The 23440-nt window shown below is 41.3% G+C and overlaps 1 protein-coding gene across 2 annotated transcripts in view; it reads right to left on the bottom strand.

Moving 5' to 3' along the window:
• The window catches only part of scube1 (signal peptide, CUB domain, EGF-like 1), a 256585-nt gene that overhangs the window by 138341 nt on the left and 94804 nt on the right, over positions 1-23440 (bottom strand). For both annotated transcript variants that reach the window (XM_061714862.1, XM_061714863.1), the window contains exon 4: positions 22953-23087. In XM_061714862.1, the coding sequence (XP_061570846.1) occupies positions 22953-23087 (135 nt within the window). The remainder of the gene's footprint in view (positions 1-22952; positions 23088-23440) is intronic.

Genomic DNA, 23440 nt, shown 5'->3' with positions numbered 1-23440 from the left:
TAAATTACTTGGTTCCAACCTCATTGTCACCAAGTGAATTGAGACTAATAATTCATAGGTTTTATATAGCACTTTTCAAAAGATACTCAGACGCATTACAAGACGAGACAAAATGGAGCTGGGCTATTGTTATATGCTATCGGCAAGACGAAACAGGTGAGTTTTCAGGAGTGTTTTGAAAGTTACTAGAGAGTCCAAGTTTCTGATATGAATGAATTCCAGAGGGTGGGGACAGCAATGGAGAAGGTTTGGTCCCCCAAGATCTGGTGCTTGGTCTGACAAGCGGAGCCAGCGGGCAGGACGGTGGTGCTGGAGAAGGTTTTTGAGATACGGAGGGGCCAGGTTATGGATGGCTTTGTAGGTGATGAAGAACAGGGGTGATGTGGCCTCTGGGAGGCGGTCAGGAGAGTTTTGAACAGTTGCAGTTTGTGTAAGTCAGAAGAGGGGAGTCCATACAGGAAGCTATTGCAGTAGTCTAGATTAGATGAAGGCATTAATCAGGGTTTCCGCAGCAGATGTGGAGAGGATGGAGCGAAGGCGGTAGGAGGCAATATTCCAGAGGTAAAAAAAAAAAAGAAAAAGCTGTTTTGGTGATGTAACGGATATGGGGTGTGGGGTCAACAATCATGCCAAGGTTTCCGATCTGATGAGAAGGGGTGACTGTGTGTACATCAATGGAGAGATCACAGGTCTGAGGGGACGGGAAGAGGAGGGAATTTGGACTGATGATTATGATTTCGGATTTATTACCACTGAGTTTGAGGAAGTTGTTGGTCATCCAGGATTTTATTGCAGAGAGGCAGTTTGAGATGGTGGAAAGAGAGGAAGATGTGATGGATCTGGGGGTGAGGTAAGGTTGAGTGGCGCCGGCATAACTGTGAAATTGAAGTCTGTGATGATGGATAATGAGTCCAAGCATGTACAGGATGACACACAGCTCTATATTTCAGTGTCACCACATGACTACCGTCCCCTACTCTCATTGAGTAACTGTTCATCAAATCAATGAGTGGATGTGCCAGAATTTTCTCCAGCTAAATGCAGAAAAGACAGAGGTGATAATTTTTGGCCCTAAAAATGAAAGGGAAAAGATCAGCGCTCACCTTGGCTCCATGTCATTGACAGCTACAAATCAAGCCAGAAATCTTGGTGTAATTATTGACTCAGACCTGAATTTAAACAATCATCTAAAGTGTATCACTAAATCTGCCTACTACCACCTAAAAACATTGCTAGAATTAAGGGGATTCTCTCTAAACAAGACATGAAAAAACTTATTCATGCATTAATTTTCAGTAGGTTGGATTATTGCAATGGTATTTTTACAGGCCTTAACAAGAAATCTATCAGGCAGCTGCAGCTGATCCAGAACGCCGGAGAGTCCTTACACACCAGGAAACTGGACCACATTACACCAGGAAACTGGACCATATTACACCAGGAAACTGGACCATATTACACCAGGAAACTGGACCATATTACACCAGGAAACTGGACCATATTACACCAGGAAACTGGACCATATTACACCAGGAAACTGGACCACATTACACCAGGAAACTGGACAATATTATACCAGGAAACTGGACCATATTACACCAGGAAACTGGACCACATTACACCAGGAAACTAGACCACATTACACCAGGAAACTGGACCACATTACACCAGGAAACTAGACCATATTACACCAGGAAACTGGACCATATTATACCAGGAAACTGGACCATATTACACCAGGAAACTGGACCATATTACACCAGGAAACTGGACCACATTACACCAGGAAACTGACCACATTACACCAGGAAACTGGACCATATTACAACAGGAACCTGGACCATATTACACCAGGAAACTGGACCATATTACACCAGGAAACTGGACCACATTACACCAGGAAACTGGACCACATTACACCAGGAAACTGGACCACATTACACCAGGAAACTGGACCATATTACACCAGGAAACTGGACCATATTACACCAGGAAACTGGACCATATTACACCAGGAAACTGGACCATATTACACCAGGAAACTGGACCATATTACACCAGGAAACTGGACCACATTACACCAGGAAACTGGACCATATTACACCAGGAAACTGGACCATATTACACCAGGAAACTGGACCATATTACACCAGGAAACCTGGACCATATTACACCAGGAAACTGGACCATATTACACAGGAAACTGGACCACATTACACCAGGAAACTGGACCATATTACACCAGGAAACTGGACCATATTACACCAGGAAACTGGACCATATTACACCAGGAAACTGGACCATATTACACCAGGAAACTGGACCACATTACACCAGGAAACTGGACCACATTACACCAGGAAACTGGACCACATTACACCAGGAAACTGGACCACATTACACCAGGAAACTGGACCACATTACACCAGGAAACTGGACCATATTACACCAGGAAACTGGACCATATTACACCAGGAAACTGGACCATATTACACCAGGAAACTGGACCATATTACACCAGGAAACTGGACCACATTACACCAGGAAACTGGACCATATTACACCAGGAAACTGGACCATATTACACCAGGAAACTGGACCACATTACACCAGGAAACTGGACCATATTACATCAGGAAACTGGACCACATTACACCAGGAAACTGGGACCATATTACACCAGGAAACTGGACCATATTACACCAGGAAACTGGACCATATTACACCAGGAAACTGGTCCACATTACACCAGGAAACTGGACCATATTACACCAGGAAACTGGACCACATTACACCAGGAAACTGGACACCATTACACCAGGAAACTGGACCATATTACACCAGGAAACTGGACCATATTACACCAGGAAACTGGACCATATTACACCAGGAAACTGGACCATATTACACCAGGAAACTGGACCATATTACACCAGGAAACTGGACCACATTACACCAGGAAACTGGACAATATTATACCAGGAAACTGGACCATATTACACCAGGAAACTGGACCACATTACACCAGGAAACTAGACCACATTACACCAGGAAACTGGACCACATTACACCAGGAAAACTAGACCATATTACACCAGGAAACTGGACCATATTATACCAGGAAACTGGACCATATTACACCAGGAAACTGGACCATATTACACCAGGAAACTGGACCACATTACACCAGGAAACTGGACCACATTACACCAGGAAACTGGACCATATTACAACAGGAACCTGGACCATATTACACCAGGAAACTGGACCATATTACACCAGGAAACTGGACCACATTACACCAGGAAACTGGACCACATTACACCAGGAAACTGGACCACATTACACCAGGAAACTGGACCATATTACACCAGGAAACTGGACCATATTACACCAGGAAACTGGACCATATTACACCAGGAAACTGGACCATATTACACCAGGAAACTGGACCATATTACACCAGGAAACTGGACCACATTACACCAGGAAACTGGACCATATTACACCAGGAAACTGGACCATATTACACCAGGAAACTGGACCATATTACACCAGGAAACTGGACCACATTACACCAGGAAACTGGACCATATTACACCAGGAAACTGGACCATATTACACCAGGAAACTGGACCATATTACACCAGGAAACTGGACCATATTACACCAGGAAACTGGACCATATTACACCAGGAAACTGGACCATATTACACCAGGAAACTGGACCACATTACACCAGGAAACTGGACCATATTACACCAGGAAACTGGATCATATTACACCAGGAAACTGGACCATATTACACCAGGAAACTGGACCATATTACACCAGGAAACTGGACCACATTACACCTGGAAACTGGACCATATTACACCAGGAAACTGGATCATATTACACCAGGAAACTGGACCATATTGCACCAGGAAACTGGACCATATTACACCAGGAAACTGGACCACATTACACCAGGAAACTGGACCACATTACACCAGGAAACTGGACCACATTACACCAGGAAACTGGACCACATTACACCAGGAAACTGGACCACATTACACCAGGAAACTGGACCACATTACACCAGGAAACTGGACCATATTACACAGGAAACTGGACCATATTACACCAGGAAACTGGACCATATTACACCAGGAAACTGGACCATATTACACCAGGAAACTGGACCACATTACACCAGGAAACTGGACCATATTACACCAGGAAACTGGACCATATTACACCAGGAAACTGGACCACATTACACCAGGAAACTGGACCATATTACATCAGGAAACTGGACCACATTACACCAGGAAACTGGACCATATTACACCAGGAAACTGGACCATATTACACCAGGAAACTGGACCATATTACACCAGGAAACTGGTCCACATTACACCAGGAAACTGGACCATATTACACCAGGAAACTGGACCACATTACACCAGGAAACTGGACACCATTACACCAGGAAACTGGACCATATTACACCAGGAAACTGGACCATATTACACCAGGAAACTGGACCACATTACACCAGGAAACTGGACCACATTACACCGGGAAACTGGACCACATTACACCAGGAAACTGGACCATATTACACCAGGAAACTGGACCATATTACACCAGGAAACTGGACCATATTACACCAGGAAACTGGACCATATTACACCAGGAAACTGGACCATATTACACCAGGAAACTGGACCATATTACACCAGGAAACTGGACCATATTACACCAGGAAACTGGACCACATTACACCAGGAAACTGGACCATATTACACCAGGAAACTGGACCATATTACACCAGGAAACTGGACCATATTACACCAGGAAACTGGACCATATTACACCAGGAAACTGGACCACATTACACCAGGAAACTGGACCATATTACACCAGGAAACTGGACCATATTACACCAGGAAACTGGACCATATTACACCAGGAAACTGGACCACATTACACCAGGAAACTGGACCACATTACACCAGGAAACTGGACCATATTACACCAGGAAACTGGACCAAATTACACCAGGAAACTGGACCACATTACACCAGGAAACTGGACCATATTACACCAGGAAACTGGACCATATTACACCAGGAAACTGGACCATATTACACCAGGAAACTGGACCATATTACACCAGGAAACTGGACCATATTACACCAGGAAACTGGACCACATTACACCAGGAAACTGGACCATATTACACCAGGAAACTGGACCATATTACACCAGGAAACTGGACCATATTACACCAGGAAACTGGACCACATTACACCAGGAAACTGGACCACATTACACCAGGAAACTGGACCACATTACACCAGGAAACTGGACCACATTACACCAGGAAACTGGACCATATTACACCAGGAAACTGGACCATATTACACCAGGAAACTGGACCATATTACACCAGGAAACTGGACCATATTACACCAGGAAACTGGACCACATTACACCAGGAAACTGGACCACATTACACCAGGAAACTGGACCACATTACACCAGGAAACTGGACCACATTACACCAGGAAACTGGACCATATTACACCAGGAAACTGGACCAAATTACACCAGGAAACTGGACCACATTACACCAGGAAACTGGACCATATTACACCAGGAAACTGGACCATATTACACCAGGAAACTGGACCATATTACACCAGGAAACTGGACCATATTACACCAGGAAACTGGACCATATTACACCAGGAAACTGGACCACATTACACCAGGAAACTGGACCATATTACACCAGGAAACTGGACCATATTACACCAGGAAACTGGACCATATTACACCAGGAAACTGGACCACATTACACCAGGAAACTGGACCACATTACACCAGGAAACTGGACCACATTACACCAGGAAACTGGACCATATTACACCGGGAAACTGGACCATATTGCACAAGGAAACTGGACCACATTACACCAGGAAACTGGACCACATTACACCAGGAAACTGGACCATATTACACCAGGAAACTGGACCATATTACACCAGGAAACTGGACTATATTACACCAGGAAACTGGACCACATTACACCAGGAAACTGGACCATATTACACCAGGAAACTGGACCAAATTACACAAGGAAACTGGACCATATTACACCAGGAAACTGGACCATATTACACGAGGAAACTGGACCACATTACACCAGGAAACTGGACCACATTACACCAGGAAACTGGACCACATTACACCAGGAAACTGGACCATATTACACCAGGAAACTGGACCATATTACACCAGGAAACTGGACCATATTACACCAGGAAACTGGACCATATTACACCAGGAAACTGGACCATATTACACCAGGAAACTGGACCATATTACACCAGGAAACTGGACCACATTACACCAGGAAACTGGACCATATTACACCAGGAAACTGGACCATATTACACCAGGAAACTGGACCATATTACACCAGGAAACTGGACCACATTACACCAGGAAACTGGACCATATTACACCAGGAAACTGGACCATATTACACCAGGAAACTGGACCACATTACACCAGGAAACTGGACCACATCACACCAGGAAACTGGACCACATCACACCAGGAAACTGGACCACATCACACCAGGAAACTGGACCATATTACACCAGGAAACTGGACCATATTACACCAGGAAACTGGACCACATTACACCAGGAAACTGGACCATATTACACCAGGAAACTGGACCATATTACACCAGGAAACTGGACCACATTACACCAGGAAACTGGACCACATTACACCAGGAAACTGGACCACATTACACCAGGAAACTGGATCACATTACACCAGGAAACTGGACCATATTACACCAGGAAACTGGACCATATTACACCAGGAAACTGGACCATATTACACCAGGAAACTGGACCATATTACACCAGGAAACTGAACCATATTACACCAGGAAACTGGACCATATTACACCAGGAAACTGGACCACATTACACCAGGAAACTGGACCATATTACACCAGGAAACTGGACCATATTACACCAGGAAACTGGACCATATTACACCAGGAAACTGGACCACATTACACCAGGAAACTGGACCACATCACACCAGGAAACTGGACCACATCACACCAGGAAACTGGACCATATTACACCAGGAAACTGGACCATATTACACCAGGAAACTGGACCACATTACACCAGGAAACTGGACCACATTACACCAGGAAACTGGACCATATTACACCAGGAAACTGGACCATATTACACCAGGAAACTGGACCATATTACACCAGGAAACTGGACCACATTACACCAGGAAACTGGACCACATTACACCAGGAAACTGGACCACATTACACCAGGAAACTGGACCATATTACACCAGGAAACTGGACCATATCACACCAGGAAGCTGGACCATATTACACCAGGAAACTTGACCATATTACACCAGGAAACTGGACCATATTACACCAGGAAACTGGACCACATTACACCAGGAAACTGGACCACATTACACCAGGAAACTGGACCATATTACACCAGGAAACTGGACCACATTACACCAGGAAACTGGACCACATTACACCAGGAAACTGGACCACATTACACCAGGAAACTGGATCATATTACACCAGGAAACTGGACCACATTACACCAGGAAACTGGACCATATTACACCAGGAAACTGGACCATATTACACCAGGAAACTGGACCACATTACACCAGGAAACTGGACCATATTACACCAGGAAACTGGACCACATTACACCAGGAAACTGGACCATATTACACCAGGAAACTGGACCATATTACACCAGGAAACTGGACCACATTACACCAGGAAACTGGACCACATTACACCAGGAAACTGGACCATACTACACCAGGAAACTGGACCACATTACACCAGGAAACTGGACCACATTACACCAGGAAACTGGACCATATTACACCAGGAAACTGGACCATATTAAACCAGGAAACTGGACCATATTACACCAGGAAACTGGACCACATTACACCAGGAAACTGGACCACATTACACCAGGAAACTGGACCATATTACACCAGGAAACTGGACCATATTAAACCAGGAAACTGGACCATATTACACCAGGAAACTGGACCACATTACACCAGGAAACTGGACCATATTACACCAGGAAACTGGACCACATTACACCAGGAAACTGGACCACATTACACCAGGAAACTGGACCATATTACACCAGGAAACTGGACCATATTACACCAGGAAACTGGACCATATTACACCAGGAAACTGGACCATATTACACCAGGAAACTGGACCACATTACACCAGGAAACTGGACCATATTACACCAGGAAACAGGACCATATTACACCAGGAAACTGGACCACATTACACCAGGAAACTGGACCACATTACACCAGGAAACTGGACCACATTACACCAGGAAACTGGACCATATTACACCAGGAAACTGGACCACATTACACCAGGAAACTGGACCATATTACACCAGGAAACTGGACCATATTACACCAGGAAACTGGACCATATTACACCAGGAAACTGGACCATATTACACCAGGAAACTGGACCATATTACACCAGGAAACTGGACCACATTACACCAGGAAACTGGACCACATTACACCGGTCATGAAATCACTACATTGGCTTCCAGTGAGTCAAAGGATAGAGTTTAAAATCTTCCTGCTGGTCTACAAAGACCTGAATGGTCTTGGACCAAAATCCCTGCTGGATCTGTTAGTTCCTATGAAGCTCCCAGACCCCTGAGGTTCATCTGGATCTGTTAGTTCCTATGAAGCTCCCAGACCCCTGAGGTTCATCTGGATCTGTTAGTTCCTATGAAGTTCCCAGACCCCTGAGCTTCATCTGGATCTGTTAGTTCCTATGAAGTTCCCAGAACCCTGAGCTTCATCTGGATCTGGTTTGTTGTGGTTCCAGAACCAGAACCAAGCAAGGTTCAGCAGCATTCAGTTATTCTGCTCCTCACCGGTGGAACAAACTTCCTGTAGACCTGAGGTCTGCTGCAACTGTAGATCCTTTAAATCAGGATAAAAACATTACTGTTTACTGAAGCGTACTCTTAAATTAAATACTTACCTGCTGAACTCTACTGGCCTTATTTTTAACAACTTGTGCTTTTTATTATTTTACCTCTTTTCTTATCATTTTATTTCATTTATTTGTTATCTAAGGGGACTCTTAAATTAAATACTTTCTGAAAACTGTGAATGAGATGTACCTGCGGTACTCTACTGCCCTTAGTTTTCAGCAGCTTGTGCTTTTTATTATTCTACCTTCTTTTCTCATAATTTTATTGCATTTTATTTGTTACTTACTGTCTAATTATGTCTTGCCGCTTTTAATGTTGATGTAAAGCACTTTGAATTACCTTTGTGTTGAATTGTGCTATGTAAATAAACTTGCCTTGTGACTTTGAGCAGTGCAGTTTCTATACAATGATAAGTGCGGAATCCAAACTGAAATGTTTCGAATAGCTGATTGGAGAAAAGGTAATGTTTAAGTTGAGATGCAACAGAGCGTTCTAGAATTTTAGACAGGAAGGGGAAGTTGGAGATAGGACAAAAATTGTTGGGATTATCTGGATCCAGGCCAGGTTATTTGAATACAGGTGTGGTAGCAGCATCTCCCTTACTTTTTGTGCAGTTTTCAGTTTATTTACAAGAACAGGTCCACAAAAGATGCCATCATCACCACATTACAGACGGCAATGCAGGATTTAAAGCTCAGAGGGTCATATGTGCGGATACTGTTTGTGGACTACAGCTCCATCTTATAACACAATAATACCAGCCACCTTCATTAGGGAACTGCTGCAGGTAGAGCTCCCGGTCCATTATCTCTACCAAAGGATTATGGACGCCAACAACCCAGTCACAGTAGAGGGCAAACCCCTACAGGAGGTTGACTCCTTCACCTCCCTCAGCAGCATTAGAGATAGACAGGGTGGCACAGACAGCGACGTCACTGCGAGAGCAGGCAAAGCCAGAGCAGCGTTCATCATTCTAAAAAACATCTGGCCCTCCAAAGAAATAACCACAACAACTAAAGTGCGTATCTTCAATTCCAACGTGAAAAGCATCCTTCTCTATGGTTCAGAGACGTGGAGAAGGACAAAAAGGACGTTGCAGAAGATACAAACCTTCATCAACTGCTGTCTGAGGCGCATCTTCAGAATCAGGTGGCCAGACAAAATCAGAAAGGAGGAACTGTGGCAGAGAGGAAGACAGGAGCCAGTAGAGAAACAAATACTGATGCAAAAGTGGGGATGGATCGGACACACCCTGAGGAAACCGGTAGCTACTACTACACGCCAGGCCCTGACTCCCCAGGGGAAGAGAAGGAGAGGACGGCCCAAACACAGCTGGAGACGGGACACTGAGACAGAACTCAAGAGCCAGGGAATCAGCTGGGGGAGGCAGAAAGGACAGCCCAAAACGCTGTTAAATGGAGAAGAGTCGTCGGTGGCCTATGCTCCACTGGGAGCGACGGGCCTAAGTAAGTAAGTAAAGGATTATGGGCTTTTTGTCTAATCGCCCCCCAGGTAGTCAAATTGGGCTTTCACACCTTCTCCGCCATCACTTTCAGCACAGGATCTGTAGAAGCTAAGCCAACGCTTTAAGCCACTGAGGTGTATTTCGACCGAAGAACCTTTTTGACGCACTTACTTTTAATATGCAGGTGCATGATGAATGAATGTTCACTTAAACTTTCTTTGCGATGCAGAATATACATTTATTTTTACACTCACATAGTCCAGTTTTCCAGTTACAGACATGCATCAGCCCGGTACGGCATGACATTCTGTGCGTACATGCGTGCGTGCGGTCAAAAACTGTTTCCTCCTGCCAGTCGGAAACACACCTGGTGAGCCAACAAACGTTCACGGACTAAATAGGTTTCACCGTCACACTGAAGCCAATCAGCACCTTGTAATCTGCTCTGACAGGATCTATGTTGAGCTCACTTCTGTACTCACTGTAGTGTACACACATGACTGCTTCCCCTCTTACACCTCCAACTAAAAAAAAACATTTGCAGACAACATTGACACAACAGTGTGTGGCCTCATCTTGAGAGGAGACAAGACAGTCTACAGGTATGAGGTTCAAAAACTGCACCAAGGGTGTCTTTAGAGTCATTTATCGCTTAACAACAAAAGAAAAACAAAGATGATTAACGTGATTATACAGTCTCTACTGTATGAAAATAGTGAATCGATTTGAATTATGAAAATGGACATATCTACCAACCACTACTGCAGGCAATATGTATACAGGACTGTCTCAGAAAATTAGAATATTGTGATTTTCTGTAATGCATTTACAAAAACAAAAATGTCATACATTCTGGATTCATTACAAATCAACTGAAATATTGCAAGCCTTTTATTATTTTAATATTGCTGATCATGGCTTACAGCTTAAGAAAACTCAAATATTCTATCTAAAAAAAATAGAATATTTTGTGAATATTAATCTTAAACTGTAAGCCATAATCAGCAATATTAAAATAATAAAAGGCTTGCAATATTTCAGTTGATTTGTAATGAATCAAGAATTTATGACATTTTTGTTTTTTTAATTGCTTTACAGAAAATAAAGAACGTTACTTCATCACAATATTCCAATTTTCTGAGACAGTCCTGTAGCTATGTGTACTTATGTATGTGTTCACAACCAGGCTAGAATGCAGATGCAGGGATAGGAGTGAGAAAAAAAACCTTTATTGTCAATTCAACAATAGGAAGACACTCCAAGATAAGAGAATAAAAAACAGGCTACAAAAACTACTTTTTCTCACACTACTTCCAGCTGTGGAGAAGTGTGGCTTTGAAATGTTACAAAACAAAAACTTAGGAATACAACAATAAATACCTAATAAAGGTAATGGTAATAACTGAAAATCACCCTGGCTACAGAGGAAAACAAGAAACTATTTTAACCATAACTATGACCTAAACTACCTTAACAAACCAAAACTTTCAATTGGGTCAACAACAAGAATCCTGTGGTGTAAGCAATGCCCAAAGAGAACAGAACCTGACAAGAAGCACTGGCACGGGACAAAGGAAGACGCAGACTATTAAACCCAGGGTAACGGGGAATAGGTGGAGATAATCAGCCCAAGACACATGAGGTAGGGCAAGTGAGCTGAAATAAGAGAGTTAAGACCTTTGAAATAAAACAGAAAATGACAGGACAACATGGAGACAGGACTAAAGCCCAGCGTGACCTGCACTGCGGTGACACTGGTCCCTGCAAATCCTCCTGGCAGTGCTTCACCTCCAAACAAAACAATAACTTAGTGTAAGTCTATCTATTTTTTCTACTTTCCACCATTGGATATCAAAGGCACGTTCAGTATCACTATCAACTCAGTCAGAGAGACACATGACACAAGAGGATGTAAAAATATTTATTAAGACATTTAAATTGACTTGTTTTCATAAAGGTTGTCAAAAAAAGGTTTAATACATAATGAATTAGCTCACCACTATGCTGCACATAAACCCTGTAAATCTGAACATAATATTGTACAACGTGATATCCATTGTCGCTCAGGTTATAGGAGGAACCTTTGGAAGACGCTGAAAGCAGAAAAGCATACAGTATTTGACGAGAAAGGTGGAGAAATAGAATAACGTGAAAGAAGAGTGAACCACAACAGGAAAGATGGAAAAAAACATGAAAGAGACAGGAGAAAAGTGTGTGGAGGGCTGGTTGGTGGTGGCTATAGGCAGCCCCAAAGAACTGGGGCCTCATTTATAAAGCTTGAAAACAGGGCTTGAAAGATGTGCAAGCCACCTTCTACACAAAGGTTGGGATTTAAAAAGAAAAAACTAACCGAAAAATGTGTGTATCTTTACGCCAACCCTGACCCTCTCGCAGGAACAGTCTTAAGATCTGGGGAACTGGAGACGCAGACGGTGAGGTGGTGAAATGAAGCCAGATTCATGTCATACTTTTAATGTCATCACATATCAGACTATAATAAAATAGCGCTGATCGTGTCCCTCTGAGTTTGAAGCTCAGCGTCTGTCAGGACTCTGGTACTGGTACTGGTACTGGTACTGGTACTGGTGCTGCTGCTGGTACTGGTACTGGTGATGGTACTGGTACTGGTACTGGTACTGGTACTGGTACTGGTACTGGTGCTGGTGCTGCTGCTGGTACTGGTACTGGTACTGGTACTGGTACTGGTACTGGTACTGGTGCTGGTGCTGGTGCTGGTACTGGTACTGGTACTGGTGCTTGTACTGATACTGGTACTGGTGCTGGTACTGCTGCTGGTACTGGTACTGGTTGTGCTGCTGCAGCCGCGGTGCAGGACACGCCGGGCCGGGAACCTCCTCGTCACCCACCGCTTCCAACCGGAGAGTGACTGAGGACAGAACAAATGAGTGCCGGGCCACTGTACGGAGCCCCTAAAGGGAATCAGATTTTTTTTTATATATATATATATACAGTATATATATATATATAATGAGTTTTACGCGCGCGCATGCTCAGCAGGATAATTCATATACAAATACAGTCATGGAGTAATTTGCATAGACCATTTATGGTATAAAGTGGGCGTGTAGAGGGCGGGGTATGAGGCGAATTCACGTGTGCAACCTTCCAGCTGGACTGTGATTTATAAAGAAAACATTGCGTGCAGATGTGCGTGCACACGGTTTTATAATAAATTTATAATGAATCCTACACACTCTTTTATAAACGAGGCCCCTGGACCACAAGCGTTTTCACTACTTACTTAATGTAAATACCCCTTTAAATATGAGCACAAATTACACATGTTGGCAAATTAGCCTCTGAATATATGATAATAGGATAAATGAGAAAACATCAGTGTGTGCTGATAAGAAGTTTCCAAAGCTTTACGAGATTTACCAAACCTTCAGCCTTGGAATATTGAAATTAAAAGGCTCACTTATAAAGTGTTAAAACTTCGAATGAACCAATATAGCTTGCAACCTATTTTCCTTACTGGTAGTAGTTGTGGTAAAACCAAGCGAATTATCTACATAAAGTAAGAAGAACTGTCATTTCTTTCTTCTACTATGTACTGTGCGTAAACAGTTTGGAAAGAGTGGAAAAGAGAAGGGTAAAGACAGACAAGCACGTTGCTGGTTCACAGGGTTTCCAGTGAGCAAATACACATCTATTTTTGCACCTTCTCTCTCTGAATGTCTCCACAAAGAATCCTCTAACATCCTGAAACTGGCTCCTGAATTCCTTCGTGCTGACCACTGTGAGCATTGAGCGTAAAGAGGAACAGGAAGAAGGCGAGGTCACAAACTGTCAGCGCCTCTTCTCTCTTCTCGCCCTTGGTGTCTACGCTTCACCACCTTCCTCCACGACCCCATTTACGTGCCCTTGAAAAAATGACGGATGACTGTCCTCTCATGTCTTTTTAGAGAATATTTTATTCACATTTAGTGGTAATTCCGAGGTCTTTGAAGAGTTTCCAAAGACGGCCAGGTCACAGTTGGGATGTACAGAGTAAGCTTCTGAAAAACGCTTTTGACCAAACACTGACCAAGGACATCAAAAAAGCCGTCAGTCTTTTTGTGCAGCTATTGATGTGGAGACATAAAAATCTGAATAGAACTCCTTCAATCCTTCATTGAAATCCTTTACCTGTGCAAGCATGTGAACGGATTTGAATTTTATTTTATAGATCATCCCACTGCTTGCTTCCACATCTACTGATACAGCTTGAATGTTTCCCACATGTCTGAGTCACTCAGCCCACCGTTGTCAGTGGTCTCAAGGAACTGTGACATGTGTTTTTACCTAGTGTTTAAAAGCCTGTTCTTCTAGTAGGAAGGAGTTAAAGTGTCAGCTACAATCTCTTCTTTCTTCTAAGACTGATCATTGCCGGATCACATATGGTGCTTTTCCACTAGTACCTACTCAGCGCGACTCGACTCGCCTTGGTTTTGCGCTTCTCCACTAGGGGTGGAGGCGGGTGGAGGCGTGCCGAGTAGATACTTTTTCTGTATCTATTCTGCCGAGGTTCTAAGTCGGCTGTATCTGACGTCATCACACTACAGGCCACTGATTGGTCGGGGGGTTGGAGACGTCTGAGTCAGGAGGAGGATATCAGAGAAAGAGCGGCTCGCAGCTTCTTCATTTTATTCGACCAGCAACGGCAGCGCAAAAGTCTGTTTCATGATCCAACTCTGAGGTGCAGATGTTCATAAATCTGGTGCTGAGGAGAGAATTAAAAAGGGATGTAGACAGAGATAAGGAACGACCAAATCTACCAGGAACTCTGTCACTTCATAGCTGCTCACGGCTCCAGCTGACTTTTCAGCAGCGCTGAGACAAACAAACAAAAAAAAGGGTCGCCGCTTGAAGCTTCTCTCACTCTCATTTTTAACTTCATATCGAAAACAAGCCACAGACCCAGCAGCACATCTATCATCTCCTCCAGGTTCTACATCTTTAGTCTTCTCCGTTTAGATACACAATCAAATACGTCACAGCAGCTTCACTCCAATCCTCCTACTTCTGATCTGAGTGTCTAAAAGCAAACGAGGGCCAAGGCGAGTGGAGGCGAGACGAGGCGCGCTGAGTAGGTACTAGTATAAAAGCACCAATAGTTATGCTGGGATACCTGTTGTGACATTAGAAATGAATCTAGAATCAAGTAAAAAATGAAAGCTGCAAGCAGCAATGAACGGGCCCTCGCGAGTGCAATTTTCACCAATGAAGGTCAACGACTCAAAACCGAGTCTGATGACACCACCATGACTCTTTATGTAAAACCATTAAAAAGTTATGGCAGAAAATAGGAACTATCACATATTGACCAATCAGAAGAAGGGGTGGGGCTAATTTTCTACCAATTATGTTCAAGGACTCAAAACCAAGTCCGATGACACCATAAACGAGTCTTTATGTCAAACCATTCAAACGTTATGGCAGAAAGTAGGAACTATCAAATATGGACCAATCAGATGAAGGGGGGGAGCGCTTTTTGGCATCTATTGTCGCCAAGGTAACGCTTTTGACTGAGAAAAAGTAATACCCATCGTCGCAGGATGGAGACACACATTTTGATGTATAACACACCTGGGTGCACGTTATGGTTCGGGCAAAGAAATGGCCGAAGAAATGGCATGAATTGCGCCAAAATTACGCGATTAATTCAAAATGGCCGACTTTAATTTAAAAAAATTTAAATTAAAAAGACAAAAATGTCATACATTCTGGATTCCGTCAAGGTTGACATTCCCCCCAGCCTTCAGTTTCTGTCTTGCCCCGCCTGTGTCCCATCTGCCCTGATTGTGTCTGCACCTGTGTCTCGTCATGTCTCGTTATCCCCTCAGTATATCTTGTCTTGTCATTCCTTGGTTCCCGGTCGGTCCGTACTGTTTGTTCCCTCCATGTGCTCCAAGTTTTGATCCCTGTTACTTTGTGTTTTTGATCCTGCTCTGCAGCATTTTAGTTTGGCTTTTGGTGGAATAAATCCTTTTTTGTTGCAAATAAAAACAAACGCCGCTGCAAATAAAAGAAACGCTGCAAATATAGAGAAACCACGCTGCAAATAAAAAAAATGACCCAAATAAAAAAGCCACAACGGAAGTGAATTACCGGGGACTATTTTTGACGATGCACCTGTGTTTTTATGTGAGAGGAGAAGAAGAAGACAAAGAGGACGTAAGTGAAAAGGAAGAAATAAGAAGAGCGAGGAATAAGAAGAACAACGAACGAGAAAATAAGTGAAAAGATTAGTTTTCAACATCGCTACGTGTAATTTTTTTCGTCTTCTTCTTCTCCTCTCACATAAAAACACTGGTGCATCAGCAAAAATAGTCCCCGGTAATTAATTTCCGTTGTCGCTTTTTTATTTGCGTCGTTTTTTTATTTTATTTGCAGCTGCGTTTATTTTATTTGCAGCGGGTTTCTTTATATTTGCAGCGACGTTTCTTTTTGTTTGCAGCGTTTATTTTATTTGCTAAGCGTTTATTTAATTTGCAGCTGTGTTTTTTGCTGTTTGAAGAGAGTGATACGTGAGTGAGAAGAGAGTGATACATGAGTGAGTAGAGAGTGATACGTGAGTGAGAAGAGAGTGATACATGAGTGAGAAGAGAGTGATACATGAGTGAGTAGAGAGTGATACATGAGTGAGAAGAGAGTGATACATGAGTGAGAAGAGAGTGATACATGAGTGAGTAGAGAGTGATACATGAGTGAGAAGAGAGTGATACATGAGTGAGAAGAGAGTGATACATGAGTGAGTAGAGAGTGATACATTAGTGAGAAAAGAGTGATACATGAGTGAGAAGAGAGTGATACATGAGTGAGTAGAGAGTGATACGTGAGTGAGAAGAGAGTGATACATGAGTGAGTAGAGAGTGATGCATGAGTGAGAAGAGTGATACGTGAGTGAGAAGAGAGTGATACATGAGTGAGTAGAGAGTGATACATGAGTGAGAAGAGAGTGATACATGAGTGAGAAGAGAGTGATACATGAGTGAGAAGAGAGTGATACATGAGTGAGTAGAGAGTGATACATGAGTGAGTAGAGAGTGATACATGAGTGAGAAGAGAGTGATACATGAGTGAGAAGAGAGTGATACATGAGTGAGAAGAGAGTGATACATGAGTGAGACTGGCAGCGCCGTTTCAGGCAAGATAGCTACAATTAATGCAGCGGGACGTCAGCAGTGTGGACATATTTCAGAATAAGGGATGACAGAAGCAAGACAGACTGAAGCTACGAGCTGCTAAGCTATGTGCTGCTAAGCTACGTGCTGCTAAGCTACGTGCTGCTAAGGTGTCAAGAGGAGGAAAGGAGAATACGTGGTTTAATACCAGCAACTTGATAAAACATCTGTAGATGCATCATAAAGCTGAGTATACGGAGTTTACTAATGCTACTGCAAGACCACAACAGTTCTGCAAAAGAGACAGACAATGGAAAGAGAAAACCCACGGGCCGTAAAATAACGGAGGCTCTAACCCGTTATATACTACTACTACTACTACTATATCTAGCGCTGGATGAGCAGCCACTGAAGTTGGAGAAGACCAAGGATTTCACCGTCTTCTCAACGCACTCGAGCCGCGATATGATGTTTCATTGATAGTTATATGTTTGATATTTCCTTAAATGTGAAGACAGTGCCAGTGTGGAGACTTTTTATTTACACAGAAAGATTATATTTTGTTTAAAATAGTTATTCTACTCATTGTATTTATTTTTATTGAATTTATCTGTTGCAAATAAATCTGTCTTCCAATTAATTGCATTTTTCATTGCATTTTTAGCCTAGTTATTTTTGTGGTAGAAGTATCGTATCGGTACTCGTTATCGGCAAGTACACAAATTAAAATACTCGTACTCGGTGTGGAAAAAATGGTATGGGGGCATCCCTAGATGTCACACTGGGAGTGACAGGTGATGCTTTGGGCGTGAGTGAAAGGCTTTGGAGACTGCATGTGACTGATTATTTATCATCAGAGTTTGTGCGCACACCCCTTTGCACATCTACCAAGCAGGTTCTTGCAACTGTTCATCTTAGCTCTTTCTAAATGATTACAATACTTTTTCCACCTGGTACGTGTGTTGTCTCCGCAAAGTCCAAAGAATATAATTGGGCTCTGAAGAGAAACCACAAAGGAGAAACATCGGCTTCAATATCTAGTTGCTTGATCTGTAATCAATCACAATGTTTTTTGATAGTTGCTACAACCTCATATCAGAAAACAGCAGGATAATATAAAACATCTAAACCAAAAGAAGAAAAACTGCAATACTTAATTTGACTTTTATTTATTCTCAGACAGTATGATTCTAAGATTTTTCATATTTTTTCTTGTCAGCATCATTTCATTTGGTGACGTGCATGCATTATTAGAATTTAGGTCAACAACACATGCTACAAAAAGCTGGTATTAAGGCAATTTAGTGGTAGCAGGAATGTGGGGGAAAAAAGAACACTGTTAAGGTTAAAGTAAGTAAGTTTTCTACAAAAGCAGTATTCATAAATAGCTCTGATGAGCAATTATAGGCAATGGAGCTCCAATTTTTGTTCCCCAAATGCGTGATAAAATTATTGAAATGTTTCAAAATGTTGTTCAAAGAAAGATTGAGAGGGATTTGCATAAATATCTTTGGACGGTGTATAATGTCACTACATCATTCAAGATGTCTGAAGGAATTTAAGTACATAAAGTGCTAGGGTGCGAGTCTAAGCTCGACACCCAGGATGTCTCATCATTCAGACACCTAAGAGAACATAGGTATATCCAGTACTCGAGTTGTAAAAAAGAAATCAGGGATTTTATCATATGGGGACAGATAATTTGTGCTGATTACAAATAATATAATATATTACAAATAATAGCAGTGACCAAAACAGCTGCAGAAATACTGCAGGAATGACATAGCAGCAGTTAAATGCAGCCTTCTGTAAGCTTTAAATATCCACTGGACTTACATCAAATACATCAAAACACAACAATAAAAAACACTTTTCTGAACTTATCAATATGACTCTGTCCTTCACAGGATAAGTAAAATGGATCACTGCAAAAACTCAAAATCTTATCAAGAATATTTGTCTTATTTCTAGTTCAAATGTCTCATTTTAGTAAAAAAATCTCATTACACTTAAAACAAGACTCATCACTGGAAAAAACAACAATTTTCACCTGTTTCAAGTAGATTTTCACTTGAAATAAGTAGAAAAATCTGCCAGTGGAACAAGATTTTTTGCTTGTAATAAAAAGATAAATCTTGTCCCACTGGCAGATTTTTTTTACTTATTTCAAGTGAAAATTGACTTGAAACAGGTGAAAATTGTCAAATAAGTTATTTTTCTGGTGTTATTTTTCTGGTGATGACTCTAAATGTTGAAATAGCAGTAAAACCACATTCATTGATGAAATGACATAAGGGATGGAAAGGAGGGATGGTAGTTTTACAGGGGGGATGATTTGGACCGTTTTTATTTCAGGGGGGATGATTTGGACCGTTTTTATTTCAGGGGGGATGATTTGGACCGTTTTTATTTCAGGGGGGGATGATTTGGACCGTTTTTATTTCAGGGGGGATGATTTGGACCGTTTTTATTTCAGGGGGGGATGACGTCCCCCCTCAACTCCAGTACTGGGTAGATCATTACATGGTAAGCAGTGTAAAATTTGGTTGGGCACCAAAAAAACAAGAATGTAAGCAGTTTTAATGGAATATGTGTTTTTCTTTTTATTGATCCCGAGGGAAATTCCAGTCTCTTCCTTTGAACCCATCACTAGTCAGACTAGGAGCAGTGGGCTGCCAGTGTGCGCAGCAAAATGATGTTAGCACAATGGGCAACACATTTAAGTCAAGTACATTGTTATTTTAAGCCTCTGAAGAGACTCAAACGGTCATTCCACTGAAGTGATTGATTTGATTGATTTTTGTTCTAATATGGTTTTTCTGTAGGAGGACATGACATTCTTAACATTTTCCAATGCTGTAAAAATGTGTAGAGTAAATATGGAAAAGTGGATAATAGTGGATTATACTTGAATAGTTCACGTATTAACAAATTAAAAAACTACAATAAAAAAAATTAAACATTTAAAAAAAACAAATCCTTAAAATATATAATAACTAAACAATATGAAGGTGTATTTACTTTAAATCCTTAAAACATATAAAACTAAATAATATGAAGGTTCAATTACTTTAAATCTGGATTTAATCCTTTTCTATTTCATTTTTAAAATATTTTTGCTGGTATTTCTATGTAATTTATGCTTAGTCATGTTAGTTGAGCAAAATATGTCATTTAAATTGTGCGTTTCTACCAGCAGGGCGGGGCCTGCCAGGTGGCTGTTGGAGACAAACCGGCCAAAGGGATTGTTTCCAAAGGGAAAAAGAGAAAAATAACTGAGGAGAAAAGAGGATTCAACATTTCTTGGAGCGAATCATTTGCATTCATTGCCTGAATGTTAATAGTATAACTAATATAGATACATGCAGCATGTGTTGTCTTCATTCTAAGGCTTATACAAGACTTTTCATTTTTTGCGGCTCCAGACATGTTAGTTTTTTGTGTTTTTGGTCCAATATGGCTCTTTCAACATTTTGGGTTGCCGACCCCTGCCCTAAAACATGGGGAAACACACACCACCATTGGATGGGGTCTCTACAGACACATCCAGGTCATTTTAATCTGTGCAAAAAGTGTCGAAAAATGACGATAACTATTTGTACAGTAATCTCTTTATGCTTCCTGCTTTGCTGTAAGCCTGTATAAGTTTATAAGTACTGTCACTACATGCAAAAGGAGGAGAACTCATGGCCTCTGCTTCCATGGAACTGTATTGGTACTAATATATTTATAACAAAAGAGGCAAGTATTTAATGCAGAGGCCAAGACGATGCAAAACTACATTCATCACAGGCTGTAAAAGCATGCTTGAGAAAGCCAAGCGTACACCTAGTCCTGATCACTCTCTAATACAGCATGCATGGCAACTTTGGAAATAAAAAATTAAACAGTAATGATACACCCTGTTGCACATGTTAAGACTTGTTTGCTGGAAGAATTGGAAAATAACAAATGAAGCACTTCATTGCTTGGTATCCTCAAGATCTTTATTTTTTTGGGGTATTGTGAGAAGAAATTGAAACGTTACAAAGTGGTGGGAGCTTTACTGTCCCAATTTTTTTGGAATGTGTCACAGGCCTGAATTGGAAAAAAAAAATAGATGTATATTAACGAATAAAGTAAAGCCGACAAAAACATGATATATCTTAGGTTCATACTGTCTGCAAACAAGTAAAAAGCCAGATTCAATTTAATAATTAGTGTCTTATATTTTCCATTTGAATTTGAAAAGCATTGAAGTTTAAACAAGGGCAACAGAAGACTTACTTTTTTGGACAAAGACAAATCTGGTGAATTATATATCACACCTGATGATAGGTCGGTCCCCTGGTTCACTATAAAAAAAGCATCTCCAGCAGTGTTGCTTTGCAGATTGAATGAATGAATGAATGAATCTTTATTTCAGCTTGTAAACGCTTTTTTTACAAAACAAGATGAAAGGTAAAGTAAACATTTCTTTTGTCGAAAAGGTGTAGCTGAAGCCGTAGCTTATAGTGCCAAACCTTTTTATCTTATGATCAGCTTAAATACAATATATATGTGTGGAAACAAACAATACATAAAGAAGACAAAAATAAGTAAGACAAAATATAAAATTGATGTTTCACATTCTAGAATGTTTTTGATAATATACTTTATAGTTATAGTGTTTTATATTTATTTACATTATTTTCTTTAAACATTTCCTTAAACTTGAAGATAGAACTGCACATTTTTAGGTCGTTGTCACAACTATTCCATATTTCTCTAGCCTTAATTGATGTCCATCTCTTTTTAATATTAGTTCTTAATTGATGTCCATCTCTTTTTAATATTAGTTATTGCTGTCGTCGTCTCAAACATGAGTTTCCCCCTCAGGTCATAGTTTCTTTTATTAGGAATAAATCCTGAATGTAGTTTGGAAGCAGTTTCTGCTGGGCTTTAAAGGCAAATAAAACAGTTTTCTGCTCTGCTATATCATGGAATTTTAGAGTATTATATTTAATAAAGAGATTATTTGTTGGTTTATAATAGTCAGATCTATTAATTATCCTTAAAGCTCTTTTCTGTAACAGGAAAATAGGGTTTTTATTTGTTTTATAGGAGTTACCCCATACCTCATACCCCATACCTCCTAGATTGCATTGTAATAATCTCATCTAAAGATTTTTTTAAATCTCTTTACGTAAGAAACCAGGTTGAAAATCAGTAATACACTTTTAAAGTTTCACTTGACTTCAGACAGAAATGAAAGGACAGAGAAAGAGAGCAGTGCAGCAGTCGTCCCGGTCTTACCGTCAGAGCGGTGGATGCAGGTGTGCTGGTTGTCGCTGAGGAAAAACCCGTCCGTGCACTGACACTCGTAGCTTCCCATCGTGTTGACGCACACTTGTTGGCATCCACCATTGTTGTCCAGACACTCCTCCACATCTATTCAGTTGCAGAGACAGATTGAGAGGAAAATTGAAGAGAGGGAGGGAGATAATGTGAGCCAAGGCAACATAGTAAAATAACAGTAGGTGTTCATAAATAATTAAAGCTAAAGCCCCAGATGGCTAACTCTCCCAACACCTAGACAACATACAGGACTGTCTCAGAAAATTAGAATATTGTGATTTTCTGTAATGCAATTACAAAAACAAAAATGTCATACATTCTGGATTCATTAAAAATCAACTGAAATATTGCAAGGCTTTTATTATTTTAATATTGCTGATCATGGCTTACAGCTTAAGAAAACTCAAATATCCTATCTCAAAAAATTTAAATATTCTGGGAATCTT

Source organism: Cololabis saira, chromosome 23 (genome assembly GCF_033807715.1).
Source record: "Cololabis saira isolate AMF1-May2022 chromosome 23, fColSai1.1, whole genome shotgun sequence".
Lineage (NCBI taxonomy): Eukaryota > Metazoa > Chordata > Actinopteri > Beloniformes > Belonidae > Cololabis > Cololabis saira.
This window is presented reverse-complemented; position numbering and strand designations above follow the sequence as displayed.